The sequence below is a fragment of the Eublepharis macularius genome, chromosome 1 (genome assembly GCF_028583425.1).
Source record: "Eublepharis macularius isolate TG4126 chromosome 1, MPM_Emac_v1.0, whole genome shotgun sequence".
NCBI lineage: Eukaryota > Metazoa > Chordata > Lepidosauria > Squamata > Eublepharidae > Eublepharis > Eublepharis macularius.
In genome coordinates this window covers 199329937-199346877 of record NC_072790.1, presented here as the reverse complement: position 1 = coordinate 199346877, position 16941 = coordinate 199329937, and the positions used below count along the sequence as shown (strand labels likewise).

Genomic DNA, 16941 nt, shown 5'->3' with positions numbered 1-16941 from the left:
CCCCCTGAGAATAGAACCTCATTAGGGAGCATGGAAAATACAGAAAATCTTTCACTATATGCCAACAAATGTCTTTTGCTTCATTGTTCCTATTTTAAAAGTGTGAAAAAAATATGTTGGTTGGTTCACAGTCTCCTTTTCTGGATGTTTTAAATACAATGTTGGACCCTCATCTCCCCCTAACCATTGAAGAGCAAGAAGAATGGGGAAATCCACTGGTTGATGAAAATTGCAAGGAATATATTAAAAGCTACTGCCCCTATCAGAATATAAGACCACAGGTACAAGGTCATATTTTCCTATTACAACAAAACACATAAGTAAATTGTTAAGTACTTTGTATATCTATCAATAACATAGGATGATTAATTATACAGCAAACATTTATCTTAAAAACAAACACATCTTCCAAACAAGTTTCTTCAAATGAAGTTTGATCGTGCATCTTTCAAGTAATGTCAAGAGCAAAGATGTAAATGGTTGCTGAAACTGGCTAGTTTCCATTAACCAGTGTCATAATGCTTGCTACTCTCAGGCACTATTAAATTGTATTAAGGCTTTGTATGGCATCCAAGCCATCAGTACTAACCTTAGCCATAATTAACACTAACTAGAGTTCTCTGAAACCCACTTTGAGCTATGTTTTAGATTTTGTTAGTTAGCATTACTTGGGGTTAAGTTAAATACCAATATTTCCTTTAACCAACTCTAAATTTGAAATAACAAATTCACCCTAGAGCAAGGGACATGGCTATGAGAAGGGATCATACACACATTCCCCCACCTGCCTTCCGATCCCTCTGTCATGGTTAAGCAAGCACCAATATTACATCTACTCCAGACGGCAGGAACTTCCTTTCTAAACTATACAGCTTTTGTGTGCTTTCCCTTTACTTCACTGAGTCTTGCTCATAAAGATTTCTGGGTTAATTATGCAGTTTGCTTCTAGTTCAAAACATCCACACCAGCAGTGGGGGTTAATGTCATTGAGGAGCTGCGGAGGCCCCAATGCCTTTAGGACATCTTGACACATTGACTCCATATATTATAACAGTAGTAATTATAGCTTGGTTCCCCTCTGTCTGGGTAGGAACAGTGGTGGCTTGGACCTGCCAACCCTCCTCCCTCCCTCGGCTTGCATGGCATTGACTCCTCCTTTTCCTGTCCTCATTGGCCAGGTAGACAAAGGACAAAAATCAGGGGTTGCTGCAGGCTGTTCACTGCCCTGCTGAAGTCAACTGCGATGACCACTAGGAGCAGCAGCTGCCAATGAGAGGGAGGGAACTGGCAAGCAGGTGGTAGCTGAGCCTTCTCCTGGTGGCAGCTGCTCATTCACTCAGGTGGATGGTGGAGAAGCAGTTCCTAGTGTCATCAGCTACCTTGGGGCAATAGTGTCATAAGAGCCTTATGTGAATATAATCTTGAGGGTGGAAAATAGTATATGCTATATTAGCACAATTGCTTTTTTGTTATCTCCTTTTAGTTCTGGTGAGTGGGGCTCAGTCCTACAAATTCTTAATATTAATCTTAGGTTGATGAGGTGTGTTATGTTTTGCCACTGACCACCAATCAAGTAGAAAAGCACTGCAAATTTGGCCCGCCAAACTATGCATATATTGCAGTCTGCCAAGTGCTTGTCAACACCTTCCAACCTCCCACCCACACCTTTTTTGCAGTTGTTATGGATCAGGGGCAGAGTTTCCTTCCTCCCTCTGATCCTTGGTTCTCTGGTACTGTGCTACCACCCCAGCTGGAAGCAGGCTTTTCACTTACCAGCCACTGGGGAGAGTTGGTTAGCAAAGTTCTGATAGGTAACCAGGTGGCAAACGTGAGTGAGAACTGACACAACTTTATTTTAACCAAGAATTTTGGTTAAATTGGTTTATTTTAACCAAGAATTTTGACTACAGAAAACTACCAAAATATAAAGAGCACAAAAGTTAGGGGACATATAGTTTGCACCAAGGGTTTTGCAGCTACCAAAACTAACTTTCACCGTAAGAGTTTATCACAGTATACCTTCTTCATCTCCTGCTTGAGATGAGCACGTCGTGTCTAAGCTAGATAGCAAGCCTGACATCTGTGACCCTCTGTTCCACCATCTTAGGACTCACTGGAGCAACACAGCTAAATGGCTGCAGGGGCTTTTTGTACCCTCTCTTCCCAAGGGGGTAGGAGAAAGAGTCCTCTCCTCTGAAACCAGCTATGGCTAGGTGGCCCTCATGTCACATATCTCTCCTGTCTCTCCTCTCACAGGTCTCTGGTGTTTATGACAAAACCAAAAGGCTAGAAAAACAATAAATTTAGCACAAACTGTCAATTTCTCCATACTTCCAAAGAGAGTTGTGAGGGAAGCAAATGGCAGTTCAATTGCCCCTTCCTGGCTCTCCAGCTTGGTTATGAAAAGATAATTCAGAGGCCAGTTTTGATATTAAAAAAGGTCCTCGGCCTGATCCTCACAGCAGTCATAAAAAACAGACCCTTAGTGGGATGCCATATGTGGGTGGCGGACTGCATTTGGCTTGGTGAATCACAAGTCATGCAAGCTTGAAGCAGAACTTCACAGTGTTCAAAGCATCTAGGCACTTTCACAAGATGGTAAAATCAAAAAGAGTCCAGTAGCACCTTTAAGACTAACCAATTTTATTGTAGCATAAGCTTTCGAGAATCAAGTTCTCTTCGTCAGATCTGACGAAGAGAACTTGATTCTCAAAAGCTTATGCTACAATAAAATTGGTTAGTCTTAAAGGTGCTACTGGACTCTTTTTGATTTTGCTACTACAGACTAACACGGCTAACTCCTCTGGATCACAAGATGGTAAAATCCAAAATGTTGCTGTCTAAGACATGCTATAATCCCAAATAACTAAAAGAAATCCCATTACTGAATTACAGTTAAAATGACCCTTTGGATAGCATACTTTTTGATTATGAAGAGGGAGGAAGATTGGTTATTTGACAATGATTTCAGATACGTGTTAGTCTAAACTAAAACCCCAAAACCAAAGCTATGTAATATATTTTTTTATAAGGGCCAACCAATGACATTCAAAGTTTTGAGGTTCTCTAGAACTCCTTTTTGGCATGATGTTTAAAAAGTGAGGGAGAGAAGGGGGGAAAAAACGACATTTTCAGCCTATGTTCTATGTAGTATGTCACTAGATTTAAATAGATAAAATGGTACACTGCTGAGTGAATTTGATAAGTTCTTCTTGATGCTTCTTTCCAGTCTCAATCATTAAGATGTTTTTGGTTTAACAGAAAGTGAATACATCTGTTTACTAAGTAACAGGTACAATTGTCAAGTATATTCATAGCATATGTGGTTTCTTCATCTATAGAATTAAATCATTGTAAACCCTTCTCTCCTGTGGGTAGCACTAAGCAACGCCTCTGGTTAAAAATTAATGGCTGCACAGACTGGTATTAGTAACTTTATTCTGCTAACTAAGACAATTCCCTTCCTCCTCTTTTTTCCTCTCTCCTCGCTAGCATTATCCTTCTGTTTTCATCACAGTCTCTGAAAATGATCAACGAGTACCTTTGGCAGGGTTGTTAAGGTACATCTGTAAACTTAGAAAAGCTGTAAGAGATTATGCCGAAGCCAAAACCACAGATGAGAAAGGTAACTTCAGAAATTCTCCTGTTTAGATATAGGTGTTTTCTACACGCACACTTACACCAGGTTTTCTGGGTATTTGATCTGCAAGTTTCAGATCCACTTTTGGCCTCTAATTCTGCACTTGAGGGAGTTAAACCGAAATGGTGTCTGTTTATTTTTTTCTGCACTAGAAAAATGCCCCATTTCTGCTATAGGCTTTCTGGGGAAAGGTGACACATCACTATTGTCAATTCATCAGCTGAGGACACATCAGTTTCGTCTGTTGATTGGCTGAGGAAACTTGCAAGGTTTTTCTGGTTGTTTTTTTAAGTACCACTGTTGCAGCATTGTTGTTTAAAAAAAATTAAGGCAAAAAAGGACTAAAAAGTATAGGAAACACAGAGTCTCTCTACATGAGACATCTGACATGTGAAGAACACATGTCAGGAAATGCAATGTTATCCCGGAAGGGTAGTTTAAAAACACAGAGCTGGTGGCAGGGCAAATGCTTTGCTATACACTGGAGCTGTGTGAAGGGGCTGTGAAATGCCAGAAGGGAAACTTCAGCCCATTATAACCTCTTCAGGTCCAAGCCCAGCTCTGGAAGGCAGCTCCAGCCCATTTCCATTCCTCGTTGCCCTCTGTTTACGATTCCATACTGTTTTAGACTGGAGAAATGAAATTGACAGACCCTTTGGGAGGTGAAGATGAAATTAACACACTCTCTAAGGAGTGATGTCCCTGGGCTCTGTCTTTTTAAACTGTGCTTTCCAGCTAACATTGTGTCTTTCTACACTTGATGAACACATGCTGAGGCATCTCGTGTAGAGAGGCTCACAGAGACTTCTCAACAAAATGTCATTCTACATACCTGCTGGTCAGAAGACGATTTACTTCTTACTGCCAAGATCAGCATGCACACACACAATACACAAACTATGATGACATTTCTGTGTGTTGATTGACTGAGATGTTATAGAAGGAAACTTTAAAATATTAGGGATTCAGGGTTCTCTGCAGAATTCTTGTTAGCTGTCTATTAGTCGTATTGCAGTGTTTTTTCACCCATCAGTTGCAAGGTTTTTGTTTTTTAAAAAACAACATTATAATGTTGTTGTTTAAAAAATTTTTAAAACTGCTGTTCAACCAATCAGGGCACAGGGGGATAAGGGAGAGGGTGAAAGGCAGGGCCAGGCCACACACCAAAGAAAAAAATCAGAGTGAGTGTGGAGAGAGAAAAACCACAGAAAACCCAGAGGGAAATCAGTCCGGCAGCTAATGCTGCCTTTCACCATTCAGGATACAAAAAAGCATTTTTTTAGCTTTATCGTTTTTCTTTTATATTCTTGTTCTGAAAGTTGTAATATCGTTTAATAATAAAAATTATTCTACCAAAAAAACCCAAGAATGCATAAAAGCCTGGGAAGCAGTTTGGAAACCGAATCGCTGTATTTTGACTGTGCATGGAGAACTCTAGAGAGAAATCAATGCAATATGGGGCCAGAACTGACAAAAAAAGCTCCATGTAGAACAGACCAGAGTTGGCTAAATCATCATACAGTTGCATGACATGAAAATAGTGCCCTAAAAATGGAGCTGTAAATATGAAGTCTATTTTGCATGTATTTTGCTCAGTTATAGTTTTCTGAGTGGCCTTGTTTTACTGTATTTGAATTTGTATTTACAGCTCTGTATTCAATAATCATTACCATTCTTTTTCTGTGTGTAATAGATTTTATCAGCTATTGTTTATTAGGGATATGCACCAGTCCCAAAATTTGGATTTGTTATTCAGGTTTGGCACTGTGACCTGTTGGATCCAGAATTTCCTAATGATTGGAATTCCATTAAAGTCAATAGGAAATAGACATTTGCCACTATAAACAAGGCAAACCACTTTTTAAAGGTTTCCCTCAGCTCTCTGACCCTTTCCTGAGTATCTGTGCCAACTCTGAAGAGCTAAGGATATGTGGCAAATGCAGAACAGCAACCATAAGAAGTAATACTGAGCGTTAGTTACCCTGGACAGTGCAAATGTCACCAGAGCAGTACTGGGCATGGCCCATGGAACAGGTGCTGAGAAGGTGGACAAATACCCTGGCAGGCTGTTTCCTATTGATGTTAGTGGAATTCCTATTATTATAAAACCACATCTTCAGTTCTACTCCAGTATTTAACCACTCTCCTTTGGTATTTTATATTTATTTTAGGTCTTCAGATGCCTAGTGTTATTTTAGATGTGCAACCAGGAGGCAGTCATTGTGCTTCTTCTTGGGAAGATTCTTTAAATCAGGTATGATTGCTATGTTTTTTAATTGACAAGAAAATCCCATAGACAATCATAGATCTGTTCTATGTAATGTGGAGAAAATATCTGTCCTGTTTGGGAATGAAATGGAGACTTCGGGGATATGAACATCTAAGGAATAACTTGTACATAAACTTACAACACTTTTAATTCCCAGAAGTCCCTGCTATTGTTCAAATGTCACTCCATCCCTTCCATTCTTCTTCTTCAGTGTTATTGCAGTAATGTTCCATTCCACATATTTCTGATGATACAGTGTGAACTTCAGTTGATATCTTGTGTGGATGTACGCATGATGCACGTTTTATTTATTACATGTGTGTGTGTTTATATTTATTTTTCTGTCTATCTGGATGGATAGATATTGTATGTATTGCAATCTATATCTCCATAATGGTATCCATATCTAAATGCACATCTAATATATATCTTCCCCCAATATCTGGGACACACCAATGGAAAACAAGGAAAAAGAATTTGCATTGCAATTCAGTTCTGTGGAACAGACATCTCAGATTGTAATGGCATAATCCAGGGAGAATGCCTGTCAGAGGTGAACTTGGTAGTATTTGTAAAATTCCTCACCAATATTTAACCCTCTGCCATCACTCCCTCCTTCCAGCCAGCTCTGCATGCAATCCCCTCTCCTTTGTCTTCCTGGACACCCAGACTGACACACCAAAGCACACATTCCTATATCTTCATTAATGGAAAATTCACTGTTTCCCCATCACAATTTGATCCTGTGGAATCATCCAGATGGGATTGTATTCTTATGAGCTTTATCATATACCTTGCTGTACTATTGCTATATCAGCATCAACAGAAGGCCATGCTGATTGCCCCTACAGGGCGACTGGTTGGCCTCTGTGTGAAACAGGATGCTGTACTACATGGACCTCGGGTCTGATCCAGCAGGACTGTTCATGTGCTCTTATACTCCTATGTTTACATTTCCCAGAATGCTAAAGAATAATGCTTGTGGTAGGCAAGTGGTTGTGGGACATTTGGTGAACCCATTCATAAGCACACATATTCTTCAGATCAGTATCATTTGCTGAATTCGGATATTCACCTCATGGGAAGAAACAGTTGTATGAACTGGTCAATCTAGGCTGATCTTAACATCAGTAACGTAAATAAGTTGTAAAAGTAGCTTTTGACCAACTGGTGTGTGAGCGTGGGTATGAAATGGATACTCATTATGCTTCCTCTGTTTAATATTTATATTAACAATACCATTATTGTTTTAATATTGCATAAAATAATACTTCTGTACATCTCTATAGTAAAAGAACCTTAAGCACAGATTAACAACCATATATAAAGATTTGCTGCACCTGTAAATAAGTTATTGGGATATGGCCCCAATTCAACAGATGAAAAAATACACTATATAACACACACCATTGATATGCTTTGTTGGGCTGGAAAACCTGAAACCAAGCTAGAAACCATGTGCAGCTCTAGCCAAATTGGTTTCAAGAGCACTGACCATTCATAAGGAAGGAGGAGAGACCAAAGGGCTAGACTCATCCCTCACCCCCATCCAAATACCTAGTTTGAAGACTGGAGTTGTGTATGGAATTGGGCTTCTTGTGTCTTGCAACACCCATATCTGAAGGGGAGGTCTTCTCCCACACTTGTCCTGAAAAAGCAGTAGTAACAGCAGCAATATTCCTTGGGTATGTTTATCAGGACCAGACTATATTTCTGTGGGTGAGTGGGTACGGTTATACACACAGTTATTAATTTCAACGTGCAAAAACAAATTTCGTCATGGCATTTTTTCTTTAGAATTAAAATTCAACTATTTTAAAACGTTTAACATAGGATAGGTGCACACACTTCTTTCATACATGGCATATGGTAGAAGGAAGCAAAGCAATTTTGAAAGCATTTAGTGACACCAGCTTCAGAGATGCTGCTTATGTTCTGGCCACAAGCTGTGTTATACCTGACAGTAATGCTCAATTCACAGGAAGCTTTTCTGATCTCAGTGAAAAGCCCATTACAGCAGCTGCCATTTTCTAAAGAGAATTGAGCAGGAAGAACTTTGATTACTCTTCAGACTGCAGGAGAACCCACATTATTATCTCCAGTGTAAGAAGAGCACGAATAGCATGGGAAGGGGACCAACAATAGAGTTGTAAAGATCTGGAAATACCTGTGAAGTGTGCAAAGGACTACAAAGTGTTTGCTGATCTTTAACAACTAAATGTTTTAATTGTTTTAGGTTGCAGTTCAGCTAACTTTTCTCTACAATGAGCTTGGACTTGACACACAAAAATGATTCATCAAAGCTCAAGTTTGTGACTCAAGTGATAGAACAGCCTTGACTGAACGGGAAGCTACCAAGTAATTATTGCAGCATTAGATGGAATCTTTCAGAGTAATGTCTGCTAATGTGTAATTTATCAGATTCTTTGGAAACAAATGACTCCTCCAAACTTATTTTTACAAAATAAAATAATTAATGTTTAGTACAACAATTAGGAATTAATTCCTTTGTTCTAGAAGATATCTCCAAATTTTACGTTTACTTTCTGGTTTTTGTTGAGATGGGTGGGATCGAGTACAGGGTACATTTATGGCCCATTACATTATTTAAGAAATACTGTATGAGTAAGACAGTTGCCTCCCAAAATAACAGTGGCTACAACCACTATAGAAGGAATGGATTTCAGGGGTGTGCCATCACTCTATGGCTTGGTTTAGTCATAGGATTGGATCCTGTAATCCATCCATGGAAGGCACTGATGATCACATATTTTTCCCATGTTCACCTCCCTCAAAACACTCATTTTAAACACAGGGCAAGTTTATTCCCACTGTTGCAAGACCTGTGTGGACTAATAGCCAAGTGGGTCAGGAAGCTGCAGTGGAAAGGGGAAAAGGACAAAATCACCCTTTATGACTTTTCTGGCAGCACAGCTCTGCTGACAGTGTAGGGAAGAAGGAAGTGAGGGGGGGTGTCTTCCCTTTCTCAGTACAGACTTCCATCAGTAGTTAGGTCCAGTGCTTTGTTTCTGGAGTCTCAAGACCACATGGCTATTAATTAACATGGGTTTCACAGCTCTTGGAATAACTTTTCCATGGTAAGACTGCTGGGGAGGGGGGTGGGATGTGGGAAAGACCCAGTATCCTTGTGCCTGTGGATACCAGGATCAAACGTATTACACCAAAGTGTGGTATGGGATTGTTTACAGTTTGCAGTCATGATTTACAGGACAAGTGCAAAACCAAAATGATTTCCTGAAAAAGAAGAAAAACAAGGTTTTTATTTATTTATTTATGTCATTTATAGTCCGCCTTTCTCACTGAGACGGATTACACTGAGACGGATTACACTGAGGCGGATTACATAGGGTGAGAGTACAGACAGAAGTTCACAAAAACATAGCATTAGTAGGAATCCAATACAACATAGTGGTGAGGTCTATGGTTCCTAACTCATTCGGTGATCATCTGAGATCCCCTCCCTACAATACAGCCCTCCTATCTGAGTAAAAAGCCTTTTTGAATAATTTGGTTTTGCATTGTTTGCGGAAAGCCAGGACAGTGGGGGCTCTCCTGACCTCCTCATGCAGGCCATTCCACAGCCTGAGGGCCACCATAGAGAAAGCCCATATACAGGCTGCTGTCGATTTTGTCAATGCGCAAGGTAGCTCCTGCAGGAGACCCTGTTTGGAAGAGCGAAGCTGCCATGGAGGAGCATAAGGAGGGAGGCAATCCCGTAAGTATGCCGGACCAAAGCCATGAAGAACTTTGTAAGAGATAATTAATATCTTGAACTGATCATGGTAACTGATAGGTAGCCAATGGAGTGACTGCGGGATGGGAGTGATGTTCATGCTCCTGCTCGCTTCTGATAACAGTCAAGTTGCTGCATTTTGCACCAATTGGAGTCTCCTAGTTAGATGGGAGACCTATGTATAGTGCATTACAATAGTCAAGTCTTATTGTTACCATAGCATGGATCCAGGTGGCTAGGTCGGTCACGTTGAGCACTTACCTATAACTGTTGTTCATCAAGGTCTTCTGTGAAGGCATACATTGGGACTGCACATGTGAAGGCTGGCCAGCTAGAAAGAATTATATAGCTTTAAGAGACTTTGAGGGGGCACCACTACCCCTCGGAATGCATGAGCTACTGTTTCCCGCCTATGACAGTCGCAGGTTCTGCAGAGGCAGCGCCCCCTTTCCCCTCAATACTCCTGAGTTGCCACTAGCAACTCCTGGCCTGAAGTTATTCAGGGAGAGCTCACAGCAGGCCAGGAGGGAGGAGGCATGTGTCTGTACAGAAGAGCTCGATGAACATCAGTTACAGGTAACAGGAAGCCTGTTTTCATCTTCAATTGTTTGTGCAGTCCCACATTGGGAGTTTAGCAAGCTACTCATCAAAGGAGGCAGGGTGATACTCTTAATGAAACAGCTTGGCCCACTGCAAGCATGGACTAATTGATAATACAGTTTAATGGCATTCTCAATCCACCATGAAATAGTTTGCTTAGAGGCTGCTTTACCTTTATTAGGGCCAGAATAACAAATGAACAGTTGAACATCTTTATAGAAAGTTCTTGTATGATCGAAAACAAAACCATAAAGCCCTTCTAATGTCTAAAGTATGAAGTGACTTTTCTGCAGTGGACGCAGGAGTGGGGAAGAAAACAGGCAGAACTATATCCTGTAGCAGATGGAATTTGGACACAATCTTAGAAAGAAATTGTAAACTAGGTGTAAGGAACACCTTCCTAACATGCACCTTGAGAAAGTGCGGAGTGCATTTCGGGGAGCACACCAGTGGCGGCCAGAGGGAACTGAGCGGACTATGCTCCAGCCCTTGATCCTAGGGAAGCAGTGGAGTGTGCACAGCATTTGCTCGATCCCCGAGCAGGAGCTAAGCACTCCTGACTGCGGGAGGAGGGAGTGCTGGGCACCACCACTGCATGGCAAGGTAGGCATGTGGGGCACTGGCTGCTGGCTTTCTGGGGTGCCCTCCCCAGTATGGTCCTTGAGCGGCACGAGGGATTCTCTTCCTCTTCTCCTTGGTGGAGAATTGCATTGAGTGGCCATTCTTTCTCACTACACTTACCAAGGAAACTTGCAGGAAACCAACACATGAAGAAAACATGTCGGCTGTCTTGTGTGATGTCCCTCTTAGTCATCAGATGGCAAAAGGGAGGGCAATCAAGACTGGATTGGTTGAGCCTTGGGGATCTCCACTACTTCAGGATCATCAGCACCTCTGGATCTGAGGGTCTTGAACTTCCAGCCACTGTAGTGAGCTTGTGCTTTTGTCGATGCTTAGTCTTTGCCTTTTGAGTACGTGGCTTGGAAGTGCTTCAGTATGGAGCAACAATGATTGAGAGTGTCCAGGGTGCAGATCCAACCTGGCGCCAATGGCTCCTGGAGTTGAAGATGAAGTATGAGCCAACAATTCCAAGGGGTCCCTACAGTAGGAACAGCTACAGCTCTGATCTGATCTCAGATGTGAGGACTCCTACTGCAGTTGGCATGTCCACGCAGATCTGACCTCACCTGCATCAGATCTGATGAGTCCGATCTGGGCGACGTGGATGCTCTGCTGAGGCAGATGTCTTTGCTGCCAGGCTGGTGGCCTGGTAAATGCTCTGTCCCTAAGCATACCGTTAAGTCCCCTCTTGCCTTGGGAGTAAACACCCAACAGTGCTTACAGTCTCTGACATTGTAGCCCTTGCCTAGGCATAAAAAGCAGAGGGAATGGCCGTCAGTTTTCATCATTTGAGCTCCACACTACGTGCATTTCTTTAAAAGAGCTTTGTCGGCCACTTTGAAATGTAAGGAAGTATTCTCCATGAAGAGAAAAACACTGCCAGAGGCAGAGAGAAAAAATCACCTCAGAGATTGAAGAATGACATATACAAGAACAATTCTTTCCTGACAGCAGCAAAGAACAAACTGAGGGGAAAGGGGGCAGTGCCTCCTTGGAGTACATGACTATTTAGGTGGGAAACAGGAGTGCATGCATTCCAAGGGGGAGGGGCACCCCCTCAAAGTCTCTTAAAACTATATAATCCTTTTTGGACAGACTGCCTATGCATGTGCAGTCCTAATATGTGCCTGCACAGAAGCCAGAAGATGAACAACTAATTAGATTGCAGTGAGCAAGGGAAGGGAGGAATGCGCAATTCTGAGGATCCACAAGGATTATTCATTTAGCCCCAAATCATTGTTTGGAGTTACATCTTAATTGAGCCAATGTATGAGGTATATGAAAATGAGATCAAGCTATTTAAGTCAGATCAAGCTATTTAAGTCAGAAAGGCAGGTAGCCTTTTTATTGCACAGGACATACATCCAACTTGTCAAGGTATGGAATTGGCATTAACTGACACTAACACTTAGCAGTAGGTGTACAGTAAATTGAAGACACTAGAATAACATGCCTTTTCTGCAACAAAACACTTCTCCTTGGAAGTTTCCTTATTGTGAACTGGCTTGCTTGTCCTGTATTCCAAGATTAATCCTTCACCCTTTCCAGTTTTGATTGTTCTGGTATTTACAACTTTCTCATTATTGCTAACATTGGTGCTTAGCTTTATAATAGCTTCTGAAGGAAAATCAAGATCCAAAATCTGCAGATCAGTTGTGGTTTCCGTTCCAAAATTCAAGACCATCATAAACACTTGATCTAAGCCATCCAGTTCTCTCACGTACACAAAGACATTGCTGTCATTCCAAATATAGCACATCCATCCTCTTTGAATGGGAAGCTCATCGGCACGAAGGGAACTGAGCCTTTGATATATATTGAGTGTAGAGTTCTCTGTTGTCATTTGAACCTGTAACATAATGGACGCAAAGCGGAGTGGATTCTTAGATGCTGAAAATATGCTCTGAATACATGGAAGCAACCTGCTGTGCTTTATTCCCCATTTCCCAGTATTTCGCTATTACTCCAGGCCCATTTTTTTTTTGCTGATACCCTTATAAATATTTGTCATTTAGCTATCTAGTCATCATAAAACAAACTGGTAAATCAACAAAGCCCTGACCTGGAAGGCCCAGGCTAGCCCGATCTCATCAGATCTCAGAAGCATGTTCAGCCCTGGCTGGTATTTGGGTGAGAGATTGCCACAGAAGTCCAGGGTCACTACACAGAGGCAAGCAATGGCAACCACCTCTATTCACCCTTTGCCATGAAAACCCTATGAGGTTGCCATATGTGGGCTGTGACTTGAATGCACTTTACACTCACATAAATCAACAAAAGCATTACTTGATTAATTGAAGGAATTAGCTGATCGACAAGGGAGGGTAATGTTAATAGGCAAGACAGTGAGTTATTTACTAGTCTTTTTCATTAATCAAATCTATATCCCTCCTCTCTTGGGTTGAGTTAAGGGCACACTTGCTTACATTTAGAGATTTTGAAATGTCGCTGTAATATGGAATGTAATGAAAAAGAAAGAAAATATTAAAGATGGACTCATCTTCCTTCTATCAATGACTATTTGCTTTTATTTATTAAATGTGTAGGCATCTTATACTTAGTTCAGTATGTGTGTACATGCATGGTTTGGGGAGCATGCAAAATAGGGTTTCACACTGATTGATTTAATGGCTAAAAGCAGGTACAACTATTTAATTGATTTATTGTTCTAAGTAAGATGGATATAAGTGCCCACAAATTTTTTATAAGACTTGTTGAACATTTGATAGCCCATTCAAGAAATCACCCAGTACCTCTGATACACAAAAACAGATGTGATATCACTTCACATGGACATTTGTATAGATGAGTAACTGAATTGTTCCCCTTATTTGTTAAATATCTTGATTTTAACTTCAAGCAATCATCCTGATAAATAAAATAATCAAATTGTTTGTGTTAATTTGTTTCCTTTTCCTTTTGAAATAGAGAGAAAAAACAACCTTCATACTTACCTTCACATTTACATTTGGATAGTCAGAGTTTACAGAGGTCCAGCTTGAGTTGCCCTCAGTAAAGCCAGCATGAAAACTGCTATCCCATTGCATGGGTGACTTTTCTGGAAAGATTGTCTAAAAAAGAAAAGGCAGTATACTACTGCTAAATGAAATACAATAATGTTTACTTGTCAGAGATTACTTTTAATTTGTATCAAGTCTACAAAACTTGATACAAATACCTTTTCCTGCCTCTCAAAGGAGCCAGGTGTTACTTGTGTAGTTTGTAACTAGACATGGGAATGAACAGCATTACGAATGGAAAAAAACCACGAACAGGCCGTTCGTCTGTTTGCGAACGGGCCGTTTGTGAGGCGCCATTCCAGACGAAATATGTGGTCGTCGCCAGCCTCGTTCGTTGCGTTCGACCACTGTTTGGGAAGCCAGACACTCAGGCGCCTTCAATCAATTGTCTCGGCAATGGAGGGAGGGACTGCCTGAACTCTGTCTGCACTCTCTCTGTCACCCCAGTCACCCCAATCAAAGCCCAACTTAGCTTGATGGGCAGGTCTTCCTTCCAAGTGTGCAGCTGCAACTTGGTTACAATTGGTAACATGGGAGCAGACACCAGGGGAGAGGGAGGGAGGAGGGGGGTGTTCTGTGGCCATGGGAACTTCAATCTCATCCCTGCAATCCCTGTTAGGCAGTTCTGACTGCCAACCACAGACCTCCTGCATTTCTCAATGAGACCTCTGCTTATAAAAGGGCACTGCGTTCCCAGTTCTGGCTTTCACTTTCAGCAAGCACTGGAGTGGACACAGCTGTTGATAGCCTTTTGGAAGAGAGACAGGGAGAGTGCACTGGAGTTGGGATTTTTTCTATGTGTGGTGGGTGGGATAGGGATCTATCCCCTCTGGTTCCTGGGTTGCTGCAAGGCCCTGGGGCCAAGCTCAGTGGGCACCTCGGCTGAGGACTCACCCTGACTATTATTATTATCACTATCAGTGCCTAATTTGGTCAGGTATCTGAGAGTGCTGGGCTAGGGCTCTAGCCCCAGCCTCTGGTTCCAGGGCTGCTGCCAGGCTCTGGGGCCAAGCTCTGTGGGCACCTCAGCTGAGGGCTCACATTGATTGTTGTTATTATTATCAGTGCCTGATCTGGTGGTCAGGCTTCTGGAAGCTCAAATTAAATATATACCACTGGTATATATTTAATATATATACCATATTAAATATATACCGCTGGTATATAATTTGAGCTTCCAATCCTGGAAGCTCAAATTAAATATATACCGCTGGTTAGGAAAGGCACAAATAGGTTTAGGAAAAGGCCAGCATGGTTAACAAGCAATGTAATAGAAGCTGTAAAAGGTAAAAAGGATTCTTTTAGGCAGTGGAAAACTAGTCGGAGTGAGGTTGATAAAAAGGAGCATAAGCTGTGGCAAAAAAAGTGCAAGTCTGTGATCAGACAGGCAAAAAGGGAATATGAGGAGCATATTGCAAAGAACATAAAGAAAAACAATAAACAATTCTTTAAATATATTAGAAGTAGGAAACCAGCTAGGGAGGCAGTGGGGCCCTTGGATGACCAAGGCGTAAAAGGATTACTAAAGGGTGATAGGGAAATGGCCGAGAAGCTGAATGCGTTCTTTGCTTCTGTCTTCACTGTGGAAGATAAGAAGTGCATGCCCACTCCGGAAGCACTGACTTTGGGAGGGGTTTTGAAAGACCTGAGTCACATTGAGGTGACGAGAGAGGAGGTTATGCGACTGCTAGATAATTTAAAAACTGATAAATCACCGGGCCCAGATGGCATACATCCAAGAGTTCTGAAAGAACTCAAGTGTGAACTTGTAGATCTCCTCACAAAAATATGTAATCTGTCATTAAACTCTGCATCTGTTCCTGAGGACTGGAAGGTAGCTAATGTTGTCCCCATCGTTAAAAAAGGTTCCAGGGGAGATCCGGGAAATTACAGGCCAGTCAGCCTGACGTCAATACCGGGTAAGTTGGTGGAAACTATTATCAAAAATAAAATTAGTGGGCACATTGATGACCAAAAGCTGATGAGGAAAACTCAGCATGGGTTCTGTAAGGGAAGATCTTGTCTCACCAATCTGTTAGAGTTCTTTGAGGGAGTGAACAAACAAGTGGACAAGGGAGACCCAATAGATATTGTTTATCTTGACTTCCAGAAAGCTTTTGACAAAGTTCCTCATCAAAGGCTCCTAAGTAAGCTCAGTAGCTATGGGATAAAGGGCCAAGTCCTCTTGTGGATCGAAAACTGGCTAATTAATAGGAAACAGAGAGTGAGTATAAACGGGCACTTCTCACAGTGGAGGGTGGTGAGCAGTGGGGTGCCACAGGGGTCGGTATTGGGTCCAATGCTTTTTAACTTGTTTATTAATGATTTGGAATTGGGATTAAGCAGTGAAGTGGCTAAATTTGCAGATGACACGAAATTGTTCAGGGTGGTGAAAGCCAGAGAGGATTGTGAGGCACTCCAAAGGGATCTGTCGAGGCTAGAAGAGTGGGCATCCATGTGGCAAATGAGGTTCAATGTAGCCAAGTGCAAAGTAATGCACATTGGAACCAAAAATCCAAAATATAAATACAAGTTGATGGGGTCTGAACTGGCGGAGACTGACCAAGAGAGAGATCTTGGAGTCATGATAGATAACTCACTAAAAACGTCAGCACAGTGTGCGACTGCCATAAAAAAAGCTAATGCTATGCTAGGGGTTATTAGGAAAGGGATTGAAAACAAATCAGCCGGTATCATAATGCCTCTGTATAAATCGATGGTGAGGCCTCATTTGGAGTACTGTGTACAGTTCTGGTCGCCACACCTTAAAAAAGATATCATAGCACTGGAAAAAGTACAGAGAAGGGCAACTAAAATGATTAAAGGGTTGGAACACTTTCCCTATGAGGAAAGATTGAGGCGCTTGGGGCTCTTTAGCCTGGAGAAAAGACGACTGAGGGGAGACATGATAGAGGTTTACAAGATAATGCACGGGTTAGAGAAGGTCGAGAAAGATGTGTTTTTCTCCCTTTCTCACAATACAAGAACTCGTGGGCACTCTATGAAATTATTGAGCAGTCGGGTTAGAACAGATAGA

At 41.7% G+C, this 16941-nt stretch overlaps 2 protein-coding genes across 5 annotated transcripts in view; one reads left to right on the top strand and one right to left on the bottom strand.

Annotated features, from left to right (window-relative positions):
• The window catches only part of PREPL (prolyl endopeptidase like), a 38926-nt gene extending 30525 nt beyond the window's left edge, over nt 1-8401 (top strand). For both annotated transcript variants that reach the window (XM_055002017.1, XM_055001202.1), the window contains 4 exons: nt 132-281; nt 3493-3625; nt 5812-5894; nt 8146-8401. In XM_055002017.1, coding sequence (XP_054857992.1) covers nt 132-281; nt 3493-3625; nt 5812-5894; nt 8146-8202 — 423 coding nt within the window. In that variant the 3' untranslated portion in view covers nt 8203-8401. The remainder of the gene's footprint in view (nt 1-131; nt 282-3492; nt 3626-5811; nt 5895-8145) is intronic.
• A 771-nt stretch (nt 8402-9172) lies between these two features.
• SLC3A1 (solute carrier family 3 member 1) overlaps nt 9173-16941 on the bottom strand; it is a 51166-nt gene continuing 43397 nt past the window's right edge. For all 3 annotated transcript variants that reach the window (XM_054990071.1, XM_054990063.1, XM_054990054.1), the window contains 2 exons: nt 13839-13955; nt 9173-12733 (listed from right to left, as the gene is read on the bottom strand). In XM_054990071.1, the coding sequence (XP_054846046.1) occupies nt 12293-12733; nt 13839-13955 (558 nt within the window). In that variant the 3' untranslated portion in view covers nt 9173-12292. The remainder of the gene's footprint in view (nt 12734-13838; nt 13956-16941) is intronic.